This window comes from Pezoporus occidentalis, unplaced genomic scaffold (genome assembly GCF_034315485.1).
Source record: "Pezoporus occidentalis ecotype Australia unplaced genomic scaffold, CSIRO_AGI_Poc_V1 ctg104, whole genome shotgun sequence".
Lineage (NCBI taxonomy): Eukaryota > Metazoa > Chordata > Aves > Psittaciformes > Psittacidae > Pezoporus > Pezoporus occidentalis.
The window spans coordinates 1,818,499-1,832,255 of NW_026912822.1; the positions used below are offsets into that span (position 1 = coordinate 1,818,499).

At 39.3% G+C, this 13,757-nt stretch overlaps 2 protein-coding genes across 10 annotated transcripts in view; one reads left to right on the forward strand and one right to left on the reverse strand.

Annotated features, from left to right (window-relative positions):
• The window catches only part of HGD (homogentisate 1,2-dioxygenase), a 339,522-nt gene that overhangs the window by 21,909 nt on the left and 303,856 nt on the right, over positions 1 to 13,757 (forward strand). The window lies entirely within an intron of this gene.
• STXBP5L (syntaxin binding protein 5L) overlaps positions 1 to 13,757 on the reverse strand; it is a 190,148-nt gene that overhangs the window by 17,471 nt on the left and 158,920 nt on the right. For all 9 annotated transcript variants that reach the window (XM_062618662.1, XM_062618680.1, XM_062618688.1 and 6 more), the window contains one exon: positions 5,549 to 5,719. In XM_062618662.1, coding sequence (XP_062474646.1) covers positions 5,549 to 5,719 — 171 coding nt within the window. The remainder of the gene's footprint in view (positions 1 to 5,548; positions 5,720 to 13,757) is intronic.

Consider the following 13,757-nt stretch of genomic DNA (forward strand, 5'->3'; position numbering starts at 1 on the left):
GCAAGGAGGTACAAAGGGCAGAGCCTGCCAGCGCGAGCTCTCGATGGCAGCAAGCAAGTCATGGAGAATGCAAACTTGCTTAAAAAAAGAGAATGTTTATAAAAAAAGCAATAACCAGGAAGTACCAAGCCTGAGAGACTTCTCAGAGTTGGTTCTCAGTTATAAAAGCAAAGAGGAGGACTGTGTGCTAGCGTATGTATCTGTGCACACATCCATGTACCCTCCAGCTATACAAGTGTAACCGCACTGAGTTCCCTCCCTCCCACAACAGTTTTATTTTTATTCTTTAATGTCAGTGTTTTCCTTAATCTAAAATTACAATTAAAAAGTTGACTGAAATACAGCTTTTGTTTTCCTATGCAGAAAAAGAGCAGATGTTTTGGGCCTATTCATCTACACTGAAATTCTTGATCAGGCCGAGATCTCTGCTGCTCTAGATGGAAAGGGGGCTTTAACAGGTTTAACAACTATGTGGTATTAGCTCTTAGACTGAGATGCAGTGTTTTAGGTCTATCTCACAGGACAGAAGGCAAGCCAGGTAGGGGTACACATTTCCTCCAAAGAAGCTAAACAGAAGGTTAATATAATCTGTATTCCAATGTTTCTGTCAGGATACCTGCAGACGAAATAGGGTGCTAGTCAGAGGTCAGAGCTGGAACAGGCCAAGACACGATGAGTGCAAATGGCCACAGCCATCACTAACTCCTAAAATCTCTAAAATGCCTGGTCAAAAAGGACTAGAAGAAGTGGAAAACTCTGGAGTTCAGCAATGGAATTTCCCGTATTTGTGGGTTTGTTTACAATGCAAATAAATTCTTATATTATGGCAAGGAAGAAACAGCTTAATCAAAAGTATGTGAAAACAAGATTGTTTAGAATCAAGAACATGTTATTACGATCTTGTAAAGTTCTAATTTCTTGCTAAATTAGTGAATTTTGAGAATTGCACAGAATATTGAGAAACTACAGAATTCACTAGTAAAGCATAAGGATACCGCATTTATAAAACCAGAAGATGCTACAGAACAACAGGTAACATTTTAAATAGCATAAATGGTATTTGAGAAGTGCTGTATTGAATGTCTGGCTAATTACCAACAGAGATGTAACCCTAACAAGCTATTTGATCATGATACCAGTGTTTCGGGGGAAAAAATAAACCCAGGCTTTGAACTTGAAATAGCAGTAATCCTTGGCTTGGAAGAAGATTTACTTGAGTTTAAGAAGTCGTAGAGCTTTTCAAGTTTTAACATGTTAGATGAGGATACTGGTAAAGTCATAGGTTTAAGCAGTAACAGTAACCATGATTGAAAGACATGTCTCTGCTGCTGTTACTCGGCTTTTGAATTACTCTGAGTGTGGAAGAAGTATCAGCACTTTATGAAACTGAACAGTTTGCAATATTTGGACCAGCAGAAAACCAGACACTCGCCCTCCCTCAATTCCCTTCCTATGATTCATCATTGCAAAACTGTTCTTCAAAAATGCTTTTCTGTATCAGGAATCCTTCTGCACGTACGAAGAGGTAAGAGTCAGCAAAACCTTGACAATCAGCTAACAGGAATGAAGTCAGAAGAATTTATTGTGTGAAAATTGCTTGAAAACACACTTGACGAAAATGCTGGAAATGCAGTTCCTGTTGCACCAAAAAGATCAGATTTAAATAGGCAGATTTTGAAATCCAGTGTGAGAGGTGAAGACTGATTTATTCTTCTAAAAGGTATCTTATGATTAGCCACCAAAATGTATTATCTTTGTAATCAAATAATTAGGAGAGGATGTAAATAGCAGGAACTGGAAGCATGCATTATTAAAAAATCTCCAGGTGTTTTCAGTGCCTCAGGGACAGACTCAAGGGAAGGTAAGAACCATTTACCCCCAGACAAAGGCAGATTTTAGTTTTAATGTAAAAAAAGGGTTTAACACTACGCCTCTCATCAAAATTCTACTCAGGTACAACAATAAAACCCTAGCAAATCCTAACCTGAAATACTACCTCTCAAGCAAGGACATAAAATGTGTATCTTGATTCACCACAGGAGAATATCTATATATACAGAAAAAGAATTTCTTAGGACTACATCTATTGTTTATTGCAGCATATGCTCTGAAGTAATCAATATATTCCTATCACAGAGAGGATTGTTTGATTTCTTTTGGAACAGCCCAACCAGGTGGTTTAGATTAAAGCCAGTTGCACATTTTGGAGAGAATGCTTATTCTCAATATATTCTTTCTCAAACCTTCTAACTCCTCATCTTCCTTCTCCCTCCCCCTCCTCTTCATCCCTAAGTGAAGACTTTCAAGGATCATGCCACCTTCCTTCCACCATATTATTTAGTATAAACACCTTCAGAAATAAATCAAACCACTTGCCAAAGCAGCACGTCTGGAAATTCAAGATGCATGAAGAACAGGGGAATGTCAAGTCATTCTAGCCAGCTCAGTTAGTAGAGCTAGAATACCACGGAATACAAATACAATGAGCATCTAATAAATAAGTGTAGACAAGTTTGACAGATGGCTTTGTTTTAATGAGAGAATATAAATAATCAGACAATTATTATAGTCTACAGGCCGGCTGGAAGGTGACTTGTACACAAACCTCCGCACTCAACAACAAACCCAAACCATGCTCCATCTTCTTACATGCTAGTATCAATTATTCTAAAGACTGTCTATCTCTTTCTTGCAACACTCATTTCACTGAACTTAATAAGGGTTGTAATATCATTTAAATAACATCACTCACACATCTAAATAGGGATTTCTTATGTCACAATCCTCATCCCTGAAAGAAAGTTATGATTATCTCTAGAAAGAGATATACTTTAATAGTAAACCTGACAGGTATCTTTCATGACACAGAAATCATCATCATACCATCAAAAGTATCACTGTCTTAATAAACGTTTTGCACACAAGGATCACTGGGACCTTAAAGGGTTAAGGTTCTGCTTCTCAGTGACCCTACTTACTCTCAGCAGTTGGGAGGGAAAAGAAAGGAAGCTGCATATAAGAATTAGGTAGTATCACGTCCTGGTTATGTGCAGGTAGTGCTGATGTTGTAGCAGTATCTGCCTACAAGAATCCCAGAAGAGTTTGGTACTACACAAGATGAAGAAAAACACACAGCAATAGAAACCCCTGTGGCAGTGATGTATTTTCCACCAGGAGCTATCATACGACAATGGTACTTACCATATCTGTGTGGTTCATGAAGAGAGATAGATGAAAGGGTTATGCTACAAACATCATCAATAACTAATGTGGAGGAAAAAATGGTGATTATGCAGATGAAAACTGCCTTTATGTACAGGAATTTACAAACCCCTCAGAGGTCTGTAAATCTGCTTTAGTGCAATGTTCACACAGGAGCCATTAAATAATCCAAGTGAAAACTGAAATTTATAGTAGGTTTGGTATTTAAACAGGATTACTTCTTATAACTGATTGCTGAGGATTACTCTTAGTTATATGCAGCCTACAATGCAATTTAACATTCCTGATGTTTACCCCATGAATCTTTGAAGAGTTCAAAACATTGTAATGTTCTCCTAAAGAAGAGATTGTTGGATGGTCACTGAAGAAACAGCAGTGTCAGTTGCAGTGTCACTGTTACCCAAGTTTCTGACCCTGTTTCTCTGCATAAGGTGAATACTAAACTAGTAAAGTCAGACAGATCATGTGGGCACTTCTCTTTTGCTTTAGTGTAAATGGAAAAGCTGTTTAAGGAAAATGTTTCTGTATTTAAGCAGAAATTAACAACTCAAAGGATTTAATCTTTCACCAGTATCTGTCCTCCTGTGATAACCTCTAGTGATGGGAGGTCACTTCTAACAGAGACCTAAGGATAGCTAGAAGATAGTATCACCTTCCGTGAGCAGAGCCATTTTGCAGAGAGCCTCTAACCATGCTTTGCTCTTTATCTCACGAATGTAGGTAAATGCTGTCTTAAATAAAACTGAAGGAGCTGCTAGAGGACACTGCAACAGACCTAGGATATCAGCTCCATTCCAGCCAAGAACATAATCTTGGAACCCTCTATGCCAAATTAGGATGTTTTCTTACAGGGTCACACACACATAGACACTATTTGTTTTGTTGTATGCTCACTACATAAGCCAGAAGGGCCAAAAAAGTATTTGCTATTTTATATTATTGTAAATAAAAAAAAAGCAATCACAGATTCTAGCAATTTTCCACTAGTAACAAAGGTATTTGCAACAACTGCATTTAAAAATACAAAATTAGATGCTGATTGATACAATTTCTTTTGCTCTGTAACATTAAGAACCAGCAAAATTACAAAGTACTGGTTCCAGCTGTACAGAACTTCTGTCATGAAGACACCTTTGCAGGCAGGCAGGTTAGGGTACAAATGCCTCTGACAAGACAGAGGGCTTGTAGGGTCATGGTGCTGTCAACTGACTATCACTTGTACCATCACAGGGGGTCCTAGTGGTACTTGTAGCACCACAGGCCATGCTACAGCCCAGACAACAGCCACAGGAGATTATTATCTCCTAGGCACTTAAGAAATTATTCTGCAACTTGATTAAAAAAGCTAGATTTTTAAAAGGCTTGTTAAAATTAATTATTTTATTATGAAAACAATAAACTAACTTCTGTTATTTAAATACTGAATTTTTACCTATTATTAAAATGGAATACAATCAACACTTCTGTCCTACACCATTTATTTTGATGCTATGCTCTTTCAGTTTCTGATAGACTGAAGCGTTTCTGAGCAGACAATGCATTGTTCTATTGCAAGAATGGGGGGAGCTGGAAGCATGGGAGACAAGGGTCAAGGATACCACCAGCAGAGCTGGAACACTGTCAAGGTTGAAGAAAAACACATCAGCTGAACACTTCTACTTAAATGATTTGCAATGAAACAGCTGCCACTGCTAAAATTAAAACGGGCTTCTGCTAAGTTTGAAGTTCAATGCATTGCCACTTTGTGTATCCCATCTTCATCCAGTCTCTGCACTTGGGTAGATTAGGATTTGAAGACTGTTTTTCAAGCATTAAAAGAAGAAACTTATGATAAACAAAAGAAACTGATCAGAGAATGGGCTATAAATTCACCAGAAACAGTGGCCAGGAATTGTGGAATTTTAGAGCGTCTTCAGCACCAATAAAGAAAGAAATAAAAATGTGCAAAGCCTGAACTCACATTCTAAAAATATCTTACTCCTTTTCAGACTTGGTAAGTAGAGACAATGAGCGTTTAAAACGTTAGTACTACCAGCTCTCACAATCACTGTACATAAGCTGCTATGAACAATCGCACCCGATCGATCCAGGCGAGGGGACGGCTGTGAGAGTTTGGTGAGGTTCAGCATACCGCATCCCTAGGCAGCCCAGAGCTCAGGAACAGGCTTGTTAGTAACAACGCTAACACACAGGGGTTGTTCTAATTCTAAACAGTCAAATGAACACAGCAGTTCAGGGCAAGGACAAAGGATCATGCTAAACTTATTTGCTTTCGCACCCAGCAAGAGATCCACAAATACCTAGCAGAATATTCACTGCCACCCACCTTCTGTGGTGACGGGGAGAGAAATCTCCATGCAGGCTGCAGACTGTGCTTTCCTGAAGGGGGGCCGCCCGGGCCCGCGGCGGTTTGCTTTGGAGACGTCTGCGCTGGAAAGTCGTTTTCCTGAGCTGCAGCTCTGGGATGTTGGACTTGTACAGTGACCATTCACGTGATCTGGAAGGTGAATGCAACAAGTGCCAGGTAAAGGGCCAGCTCCGACAGTTCTGAATGGAAAGGGGATGTATGTTCTGATATTTAAGAATGGGTTAAATCAAATCTGAGACTAACTACTTCTTTACCAACCCAGCAATAACTCACCATATCTTTAAGCTATACTTGAAAAAAACACCAAAACCGAGGGACAATAGAACTGGTTCTTACAGTTGCAGATCCCCCAGCGTTTTCTCGACCTAGGCTTGCTGGAAATCTATCAAGATGCTGGAAATCTATCAAGATACTACTGGTAACAATGCCATCCCTGATGCTGTGTCTCCTCACAGATACCAAACGCATCTGAAAACTCTCTTTCCTTTTTTGTTCTCATAAAGAACTGCAAGTGTAATTACGACAGGATGGAATTCAGAGCCAGACATCTTCCCTACCTGACTCAAGGCTTCATGAAACAGCAGGCACTGAAGTGCCACTAGTCAGGATAGTTGTAAAACTAGCCATAATATTGCTAAGTGTTTTATTCTTCATCTACTGCACAGATTTATTTTACTGCTAAGGAAACTGACTGCTGAACAATTGACTTGATTGCTACAGATCTAAAGATATGAAACTAAGTCCTTGGACCCCTGATAGAGGCCACGGTCATTCAGCACAGCACATGCTGCTGTCTGATGAGGTGAGAAACAAAGCACATCTGCTTTAAACTCTGCCTGTGTTTGTCCTTTCTTCCTCACTTACTCACTGGCAACAGGTCTTTAAAACACAACAACCCACTGATCAAGGGTTAGATCAGAGTGGGTTGTACTAGACTACAAAACATTCATACAATACTCCTCTCATGTTGGATAATGCAACAAGACAATAATTACTGAATACCATTTTCCGCTCAACCTATGAAAGGATACACACGCAGGTATCACAGAGTTAGTTTTGGTCAGCAGGTCATTCATACTTACTAATTGAAGTAAAGAGCAGGTAATAAGCATAACGGATTTATGCAAGCACTACTGAGTATTTCTATTCAAAACTATGGAAACTCAATACTATAGGTAAGAACAAGCTTGGAGTTTCTGACTTCATTTTAAGTATCTGAGAATTAGATTAGTCTTTATGATTCTGTATAGAAGTATCATATTCAGTTAACTCTCTTTGATTTATATTGTATCTAAGGAAAAGATGAATGTTGATAAGCCAAGAAAATTTATTTCTTGGTTACCATACCATGATAGCCCCACTGTACATGATGAAAAGCTATTTCTGTATTAAGATGATAAAAAACATAGTCGGTATTTAATACAGCATATAGTGTGCTATTATACTAGTCTTTCATTGTGTAAGTCATGTCCTTCCCATACGAAAGCAGTTCAGTCTTAATGAACAAAATTGGAAAGAATTATAGTTTGAAAAGCAATTTAGTATCTGTACTGCGTAATGAGACGGCTCTGCAGGAGACACAACTTTTGTGATTCTTATCGTGTTTCTTAATACACGGCTATTAACTGAGCTAACAGCAGATATAAAACTGGTGTGGGTGATTCATTCAACTTCTAGTTAGGGAATTTTCCAAAACAGGCTGGAGCTATTCATATATTTCAGTAGAAAGTCCTTTGAGATCGGGGGCTTTGTTCAAGGGCACAGGCTGCCTGTTCAACCTCAGCAACAGATACATCGTCATCCAGCTGCTTCCTTTCTTCACAATTCAGTTTGTATGAAGGAGTTTCAGCATGATATCTAATTATCTCCAGGGGGATCCTAGGAAGCGGTGAGGAACATAACAGAGTAAAAAAGAATCATATTCTATAGAAACATCAACAACATTTGTGAGTCCCTTTCCCTGAACATTGTACAGAATGGGCACAATTCATCTAAATCCTTACACGCCACATCAAATGTGAAGAGAAATACTGCTATGTTTCTTTTAGTATACTTGCTTGTCTTAGTTACCTTCAAAGGCCCAAATGAAACAAAAATGGTAAGTCAGGTCTGGGCACCTAAAATGCCTTCAGTTGTTTCGACAATGCCTTTCCGAATGAGCAAAGAAACCTCCTTGTGTAGTAAAAAAATCAGGGCTCATCCTAGAAGCTGCAGAGATAGCCCTTCAAGTACTGAAGCTGGTGAAATGTTAGTGAGTGTTACAATGGGTGGAACAGGGATTTTATTGATCAGCTACACACTTTTCTATATTTTAATACTGTTCTGTTCTTCTGATTAGATATGATTATCTTTTAAAGGTATACAAGGAGAAATGCAGCTCTTCAAACCTTAGTAAAACCAAAAAGACACTGCAGAAAGAGTAATATAATTATGGAAGTATGACTGCAACACTTTTGCTGAGAAGCTGATAAGAATCATGCAGATAAAGACCACCCAAAATCTATTAGAAAATCTTATGTGTGTATTAAAAAATTGATGTTTCATGTTTTTTATGGTATAAGCTCAGTGATACAAAGCATTTCTAAAGAAAGGTTACGTGCTATTTAAGAAAGGGTTCCTTACTGCGTTGGCTCTAAAATGAAGTGTGCAAGAAAAGTGCTAATTAAAAACCAATACTTGTTTCCTCCAGTGTGCTTTCTAAGGGAGGCTGTGAGAATGCTCAAGCTATTACACCTTTCCAAAATGACTGTAGTGATAAAGCAATGACGGCTATGAACTGTAAGAGGGTATATCTAGAACAGACACTAGGACGAAGTTCTCCCTGTGAGGTTGCTGAGGCGCTGGCACAGGCTGCCCAGAGAAGCTGTGGCTGCCCCATCCCTGGCAGTGTTCAAGGCCAGGTTGGACGGGGCTTGAAGCAACCTGCTCTAGTGGAAGGTGTCCCTGCCCGTGGCAGGGGGTTGGAATTGGATGGGCTTTAAGGTCACTTCCAACCCAAAACAGTTTGGGATTCTAAGATTTACCAACTCTCTGATAAGTGAATCACCTGATCCTCCCTTGCCATGACAAATGTCTTCGAATCACCCAAAGAACAGATAGAGGAGACTTGTAAAAACCTGGCTTTTTTTTCCAGTTTTGTTCCATTTGTAAGGAAAAATGGCATTTTAGCTTTTTTTTTTCTTGCCGGCTTACTGCTTTTGTCCTGTGGTCTCTGGAGCTTTTCTCATACCAGAAATAGTCGATACTAAGCAGCAGCTGATATTGCAGACATTAGCATTGGTACTTAAGAACCAGTGCATGGATTGCTCTGTGCTGTTGATTTAATAGTGCAACAGCTCCTAACTCTCCTTCTTGAGAAGGCAGAGCGTAGTTGCTTGGGGAGAAAGCACTGCACAAAAAGCCCCTTTGTCTTTTCTACGCTTTTCCACCGCTGTATTTGCCTTGCCTGCCATCCCCTCCCATGGGTGCTGCTGCCCATGAAGTTAAGGGAATTTGCATTACACTCTCTAGTACTCCTAGATTCCAGCAGCAAGTACCAGAGTAACTAATGCACTACAAATGGGCATCCTGGCTCAGCAGAACTTACCCCTGAAGCAGTCTCCAAACAGTGTAATAGCCATTCTGCCATGCCAGGGCAGCAGCCTCTTCTCCTGTTTGTAGAGTGAACTAAAAAGCCAGGGCTCAGTTTTGCAGCCATTATGTTTGTTAATGTAAAAATGTAAGGCTCATGCAAGCCGTTGGAATTAATCATAGCAGATTACCCCATGCTACGTTAGTCCATTTTATGCTAATTTAACTGCCCCAATTTAACAAAGCAGTGAGTAATACATTGCATCTAAAATGTATTAAAATACATAAAAAGAGAAGATCATGACAAAATTCTCTAATGTTCTCATTGTGCTGCTTCTACAGCACAGGTCCTGGTTGTTTGCCTTTATCAGGGCTTATGGCATTACCCATATGAACTAGAGATACTTTAGCTATACCCGCTAGCAAACAGTGGGACCATTCAGTGCAGTCTGCAGCACAAAAACTGCTTAAGAAAAGAAACAGAACTGCACTGAATGGAAGGCCAGTGAGTCACACCAACTATCAGTGAGATGATAAGATTAAAAGGAGATGAAGAATTGACCTTAGCTACTGTGAACTTGGTGGAACTTGCGAGATGCTGTATGAAAGCTGCAATGTGCAACATGAGAGCAGCAAGCCTGCTGGAAAGCCTTGGATTAATCTTACTTTAGGTATTACATAGATAGGGAACGTATTATACACACACACTGATTTTAGTTTGGACACAGTAACATGTATGTGTCACAACTTGCGTTGTCATACAACTATTTTAAATTAACATGTATGTGTCACAACTTGCGTTGTCATACAACTATTTTAAATTAACATGTATGTGTCACAACTTGCGTTCTCATACAATTATTTTAAATTACTTGTTTCCCCCTGCATAAAGGAAAAGGAACCCACTATTTACAAGGGAAAAGCTGAACCAAATGTATTAAAAAATGTCAGTAAGAAAGGAGAAACAAGCATGTGCAGTTGCTGCCCAGCAAATTGTGTAACACCAGATGTAACAACAAAACCATTAAGACCAACCATTTTTTTAAGTTCTTACAAAAGGGATAAATTCACAGAGAAAAACTAGCTGAAAACCAGTTGTCACTAATGATCTGAGAGAGGCTGAGAACAAAGGAATTTAAATCTGACTAATCAGAAGCATTATCATCGTATGCTGTATGGCAGTAAACGATAAAAGAGCAGGCAAGAAGACCAGAGAGAAATGCTTTAACGTGGAGCAGAAAGAACCTGAAAACTGAGTCCCAGAGAATCTCCTCAACAAATTCTGAGGAATGCAATCTCTGCTGTTAAAGGGAGGAAAAGTTCATTTGTTTCCCCTGGGGGAAGGTCAAGGGAGGTGATTCTGCCCCTATGCTCTGCTGAGGCCCCACTGGAAGTCCTTAGCACAGGAAAGACATGGACCTGCTGGAGAGGGTCCAGAGGAGGGACAAAAAAACGATCAGAGGGATGGAGCACCTCTGCTGTGAGGGAAGGCTGAGAGTTGGGGGTGTTCAGCTGGAGAAGAGAAGACTCTGAGGAGACCTTACTGTGGCCTTTCAGTTCTTAAAAGGGGCCTATAAGAAAAATCGTGATGGACTTTTTAGCAGGGCGCGTTGTGACAGGATATGGGGTGATGGTTTTAAGCTAAAAGGGGGGAGATTCAGGCTGGATGTGAGGGAAAAATTCTTTACAATGATGGTGATAAAACACTGGCACAGGCTGCCCAAAGAGGTGGTGAATGCCCCATCCCTGCAGACATTCAAGACCAGGGTGGATGTGGTTCTGGGCAACCTGATCTAGCGCAGATCTAGACCTTTGAAGGTCCCTTCCAACCCAAACTATTCCATGATTCTGTGATTTTTGTGTGTGATCAGTAAATTAAGCTCTGCGTAATAATTATGGGTATGACAAGCCTCTTTTTCTTTACACAGCAGAGATACACATTTAAATCAAGGGAAAAAACTGCACAAATGGCCTGAAGAGCAGTCTCAGGTTTGCATGTAAATAACAAAAATGTCTGTAAAAGTAGTGTAACCATTCATTACTGAGAATATAAACTGACACCATAAATTACTCTTGAAAGGAAATCCCTCACAAAGTCAGGATCACCATTTTCTCTTGGTGCAGATCTGTGAAGCAGGCAGGAGAGGAGGTGTGAGCCTTAGCAGAAGAGGTTAGTACAGGTGTGACTGACAGCAAAAGAGTATATTTACCATTATGTCTTCAGCAGTTTGAAGAGGAAGGATGAATTGCTCTATTGACGTACTGCTAGTACATTTAGGTCCACATTAAGAGTATAACAGCTATCATTGTAATATACTGCCTATGTAATATAATGGTATTCTTATTATGGTAATCAACTTTTATCACATGCCTGATCCTGTATGTAATTTTTCTTTTCAAACAGGGTCAGCAGATACATTTGTCAAAGAAGCAAAATACTGTGAAGTGGTTTGGGCTGTTCGGTGTGTTGTCACTGACAGAGCCCCTTTTAAAACGAGTATTTTTGCCTGCAGTTATGAACAATGACACCAAAATACAAAATAAGCATTATCCAAAGGAAGATCACTAAGAACGTATGTCCTAACATCCCCTTGACATCACCATACCCCAAAAAACCGAACCTAACAGTGCGAATCTGAAAATAAATCAAGCTTTGTTCCCTGAGAGCAGTGGGAAAACTTTGGACTACTTGGATGTAAACTCTGCTGAGTTTCGAGTGATCATATAACAACATATTCTGGCCTGTCTGTCTCAAAAAGGATGCAGCACTCAGTGTGCCTCAACAGAATAACATAACATACATGGTTGCTATGCTTTGTGCAATAAACAGCAAAACACAGACAGAAAACTCGATTTCAGTCTGAAATAAGCGTGAGACGCGACACATCCTGAGCTGCACAGAGGACAACACTGAAACATGCAATTAAGGTGGATGAACCACAGGACGACCTAGGATTTCAACAACTACTCCTGAGCACCCTCATTAGAAGCACTGCATCTGCCTTTTTAAGATGAAAAAAATCTGAGTTTAATTCTCTGGTTTTGAAAGTGAAAAATTCATTCTTCCAAGAGGTTGGACTGGAAACATCTTTTCAACTTGAATGTAACAAAAGTAAAGTCTGACACGTATGACCTGGAGTCTTTCTAAACAAAACTCCAGCATTCCAGCTGGAATCATGAAGGAATAAAATGGAAGATGTTGCAACTAAAGTGTTTGTAGTCTATTCTAACTAGATTCTCCCAGAGATTCTTCCCCTAATTTTTCTGCAAATCATTGTTTTTAACTAGAGTTAAGAATATCTGAAATAATTGAGCTAGCATGACTCCATAGATACTAACACAGAAATAATTTGCTTGCAAATACTCAACAGCAAAAGGGACAGACAAGGTCAAACAAGGCATTCCAAACAGAATTCAGTTTATACACAATTTTTTATGCAGTAATTAAACAATTCTAAAAAAAAAAATAAATGCAGGTTTTTCCAAACTTACCATTATGCATCGTAGATTTTTGAGATTTCAGACCACATTATTGTAATAAATAAACTAGCGACAATTATTCATTCTTATTTTAATGTTGCAAAACCAGATTTTATCGTTGACATCTTCTAATTTAGGGTTTCAATTTATCCTTCTTTTGTTACGACTTTGTTGTCAAAATAATTATTCATGGAAAATTATTACTTTCTAAATGTTCTTCTCCTTGCACACACAAGTCAGTTACTAAAACTGGATATCGCCTTAAGTCCAAACAAGGTGACAGGAGCATCTGTCTCATGCCTGAGTCTCTGCCTACAGAGACTACAGGCTGCGTGAGAGCTCAATCCCAATCTGAATTACCTACTATAGAGGACATCTTGGTCCAGGCAAGTCTAGTAGATCAATGTGTAGCCCCAGATTTTGACTGCTGTGAAGTACTACAACCTGGGGAGTGTATAGAGACCACAGAATGGAAGAATGCTACATATGTGTTTACAGTGCTTGAAAGGAGTGGAGAATTACTTACCTTTGAGAATTCTTAGTAAGGAATTCTGCTTTAAGTAAAACCAGAGAGCATAGGAACAGTGAAAATCTATTACATGGTGAGCCTAGCAGTTGCCTCTCATTTTGTTATTATCAGCTCTTAAATGTATAATGATATTTTCTGCTTGAGTTGTTTCAGCTAAGAAATTTTACCGTCTTTCCTTTGTGACTAAATGTCACTGTACCAGTTATAAACGTTTTAGTTAGGGTATCATCTTGGTGATTTTAAACACTTACCTTTCCTTTAGACTACTTGCTTGTTAAATCTCCCATATAGCAGCCCCTTCCTCCATTTGAAATATAACCACACACCATGTGCCTAATCTGCTGCCATAGTTCGCAGAGTTAACCTGCTGGTCAGCTCTTGTTGCCATTTTCTATTCCAGTTATTTGAACTGGCAGATTGCTAACATATCTGTTGATATAGGTTTTCTTTTAAACCTGTCTGACCATTAAACCTTCTCTTACTTAATTAAAGAAGAAACTGGTGCCGTCATACACCTACCTGACCTTCAGCAGATGAAAGAAACTTTTGTCTAGGAAGGTCCCAGCTACAGAATATCAAAATCCAAGC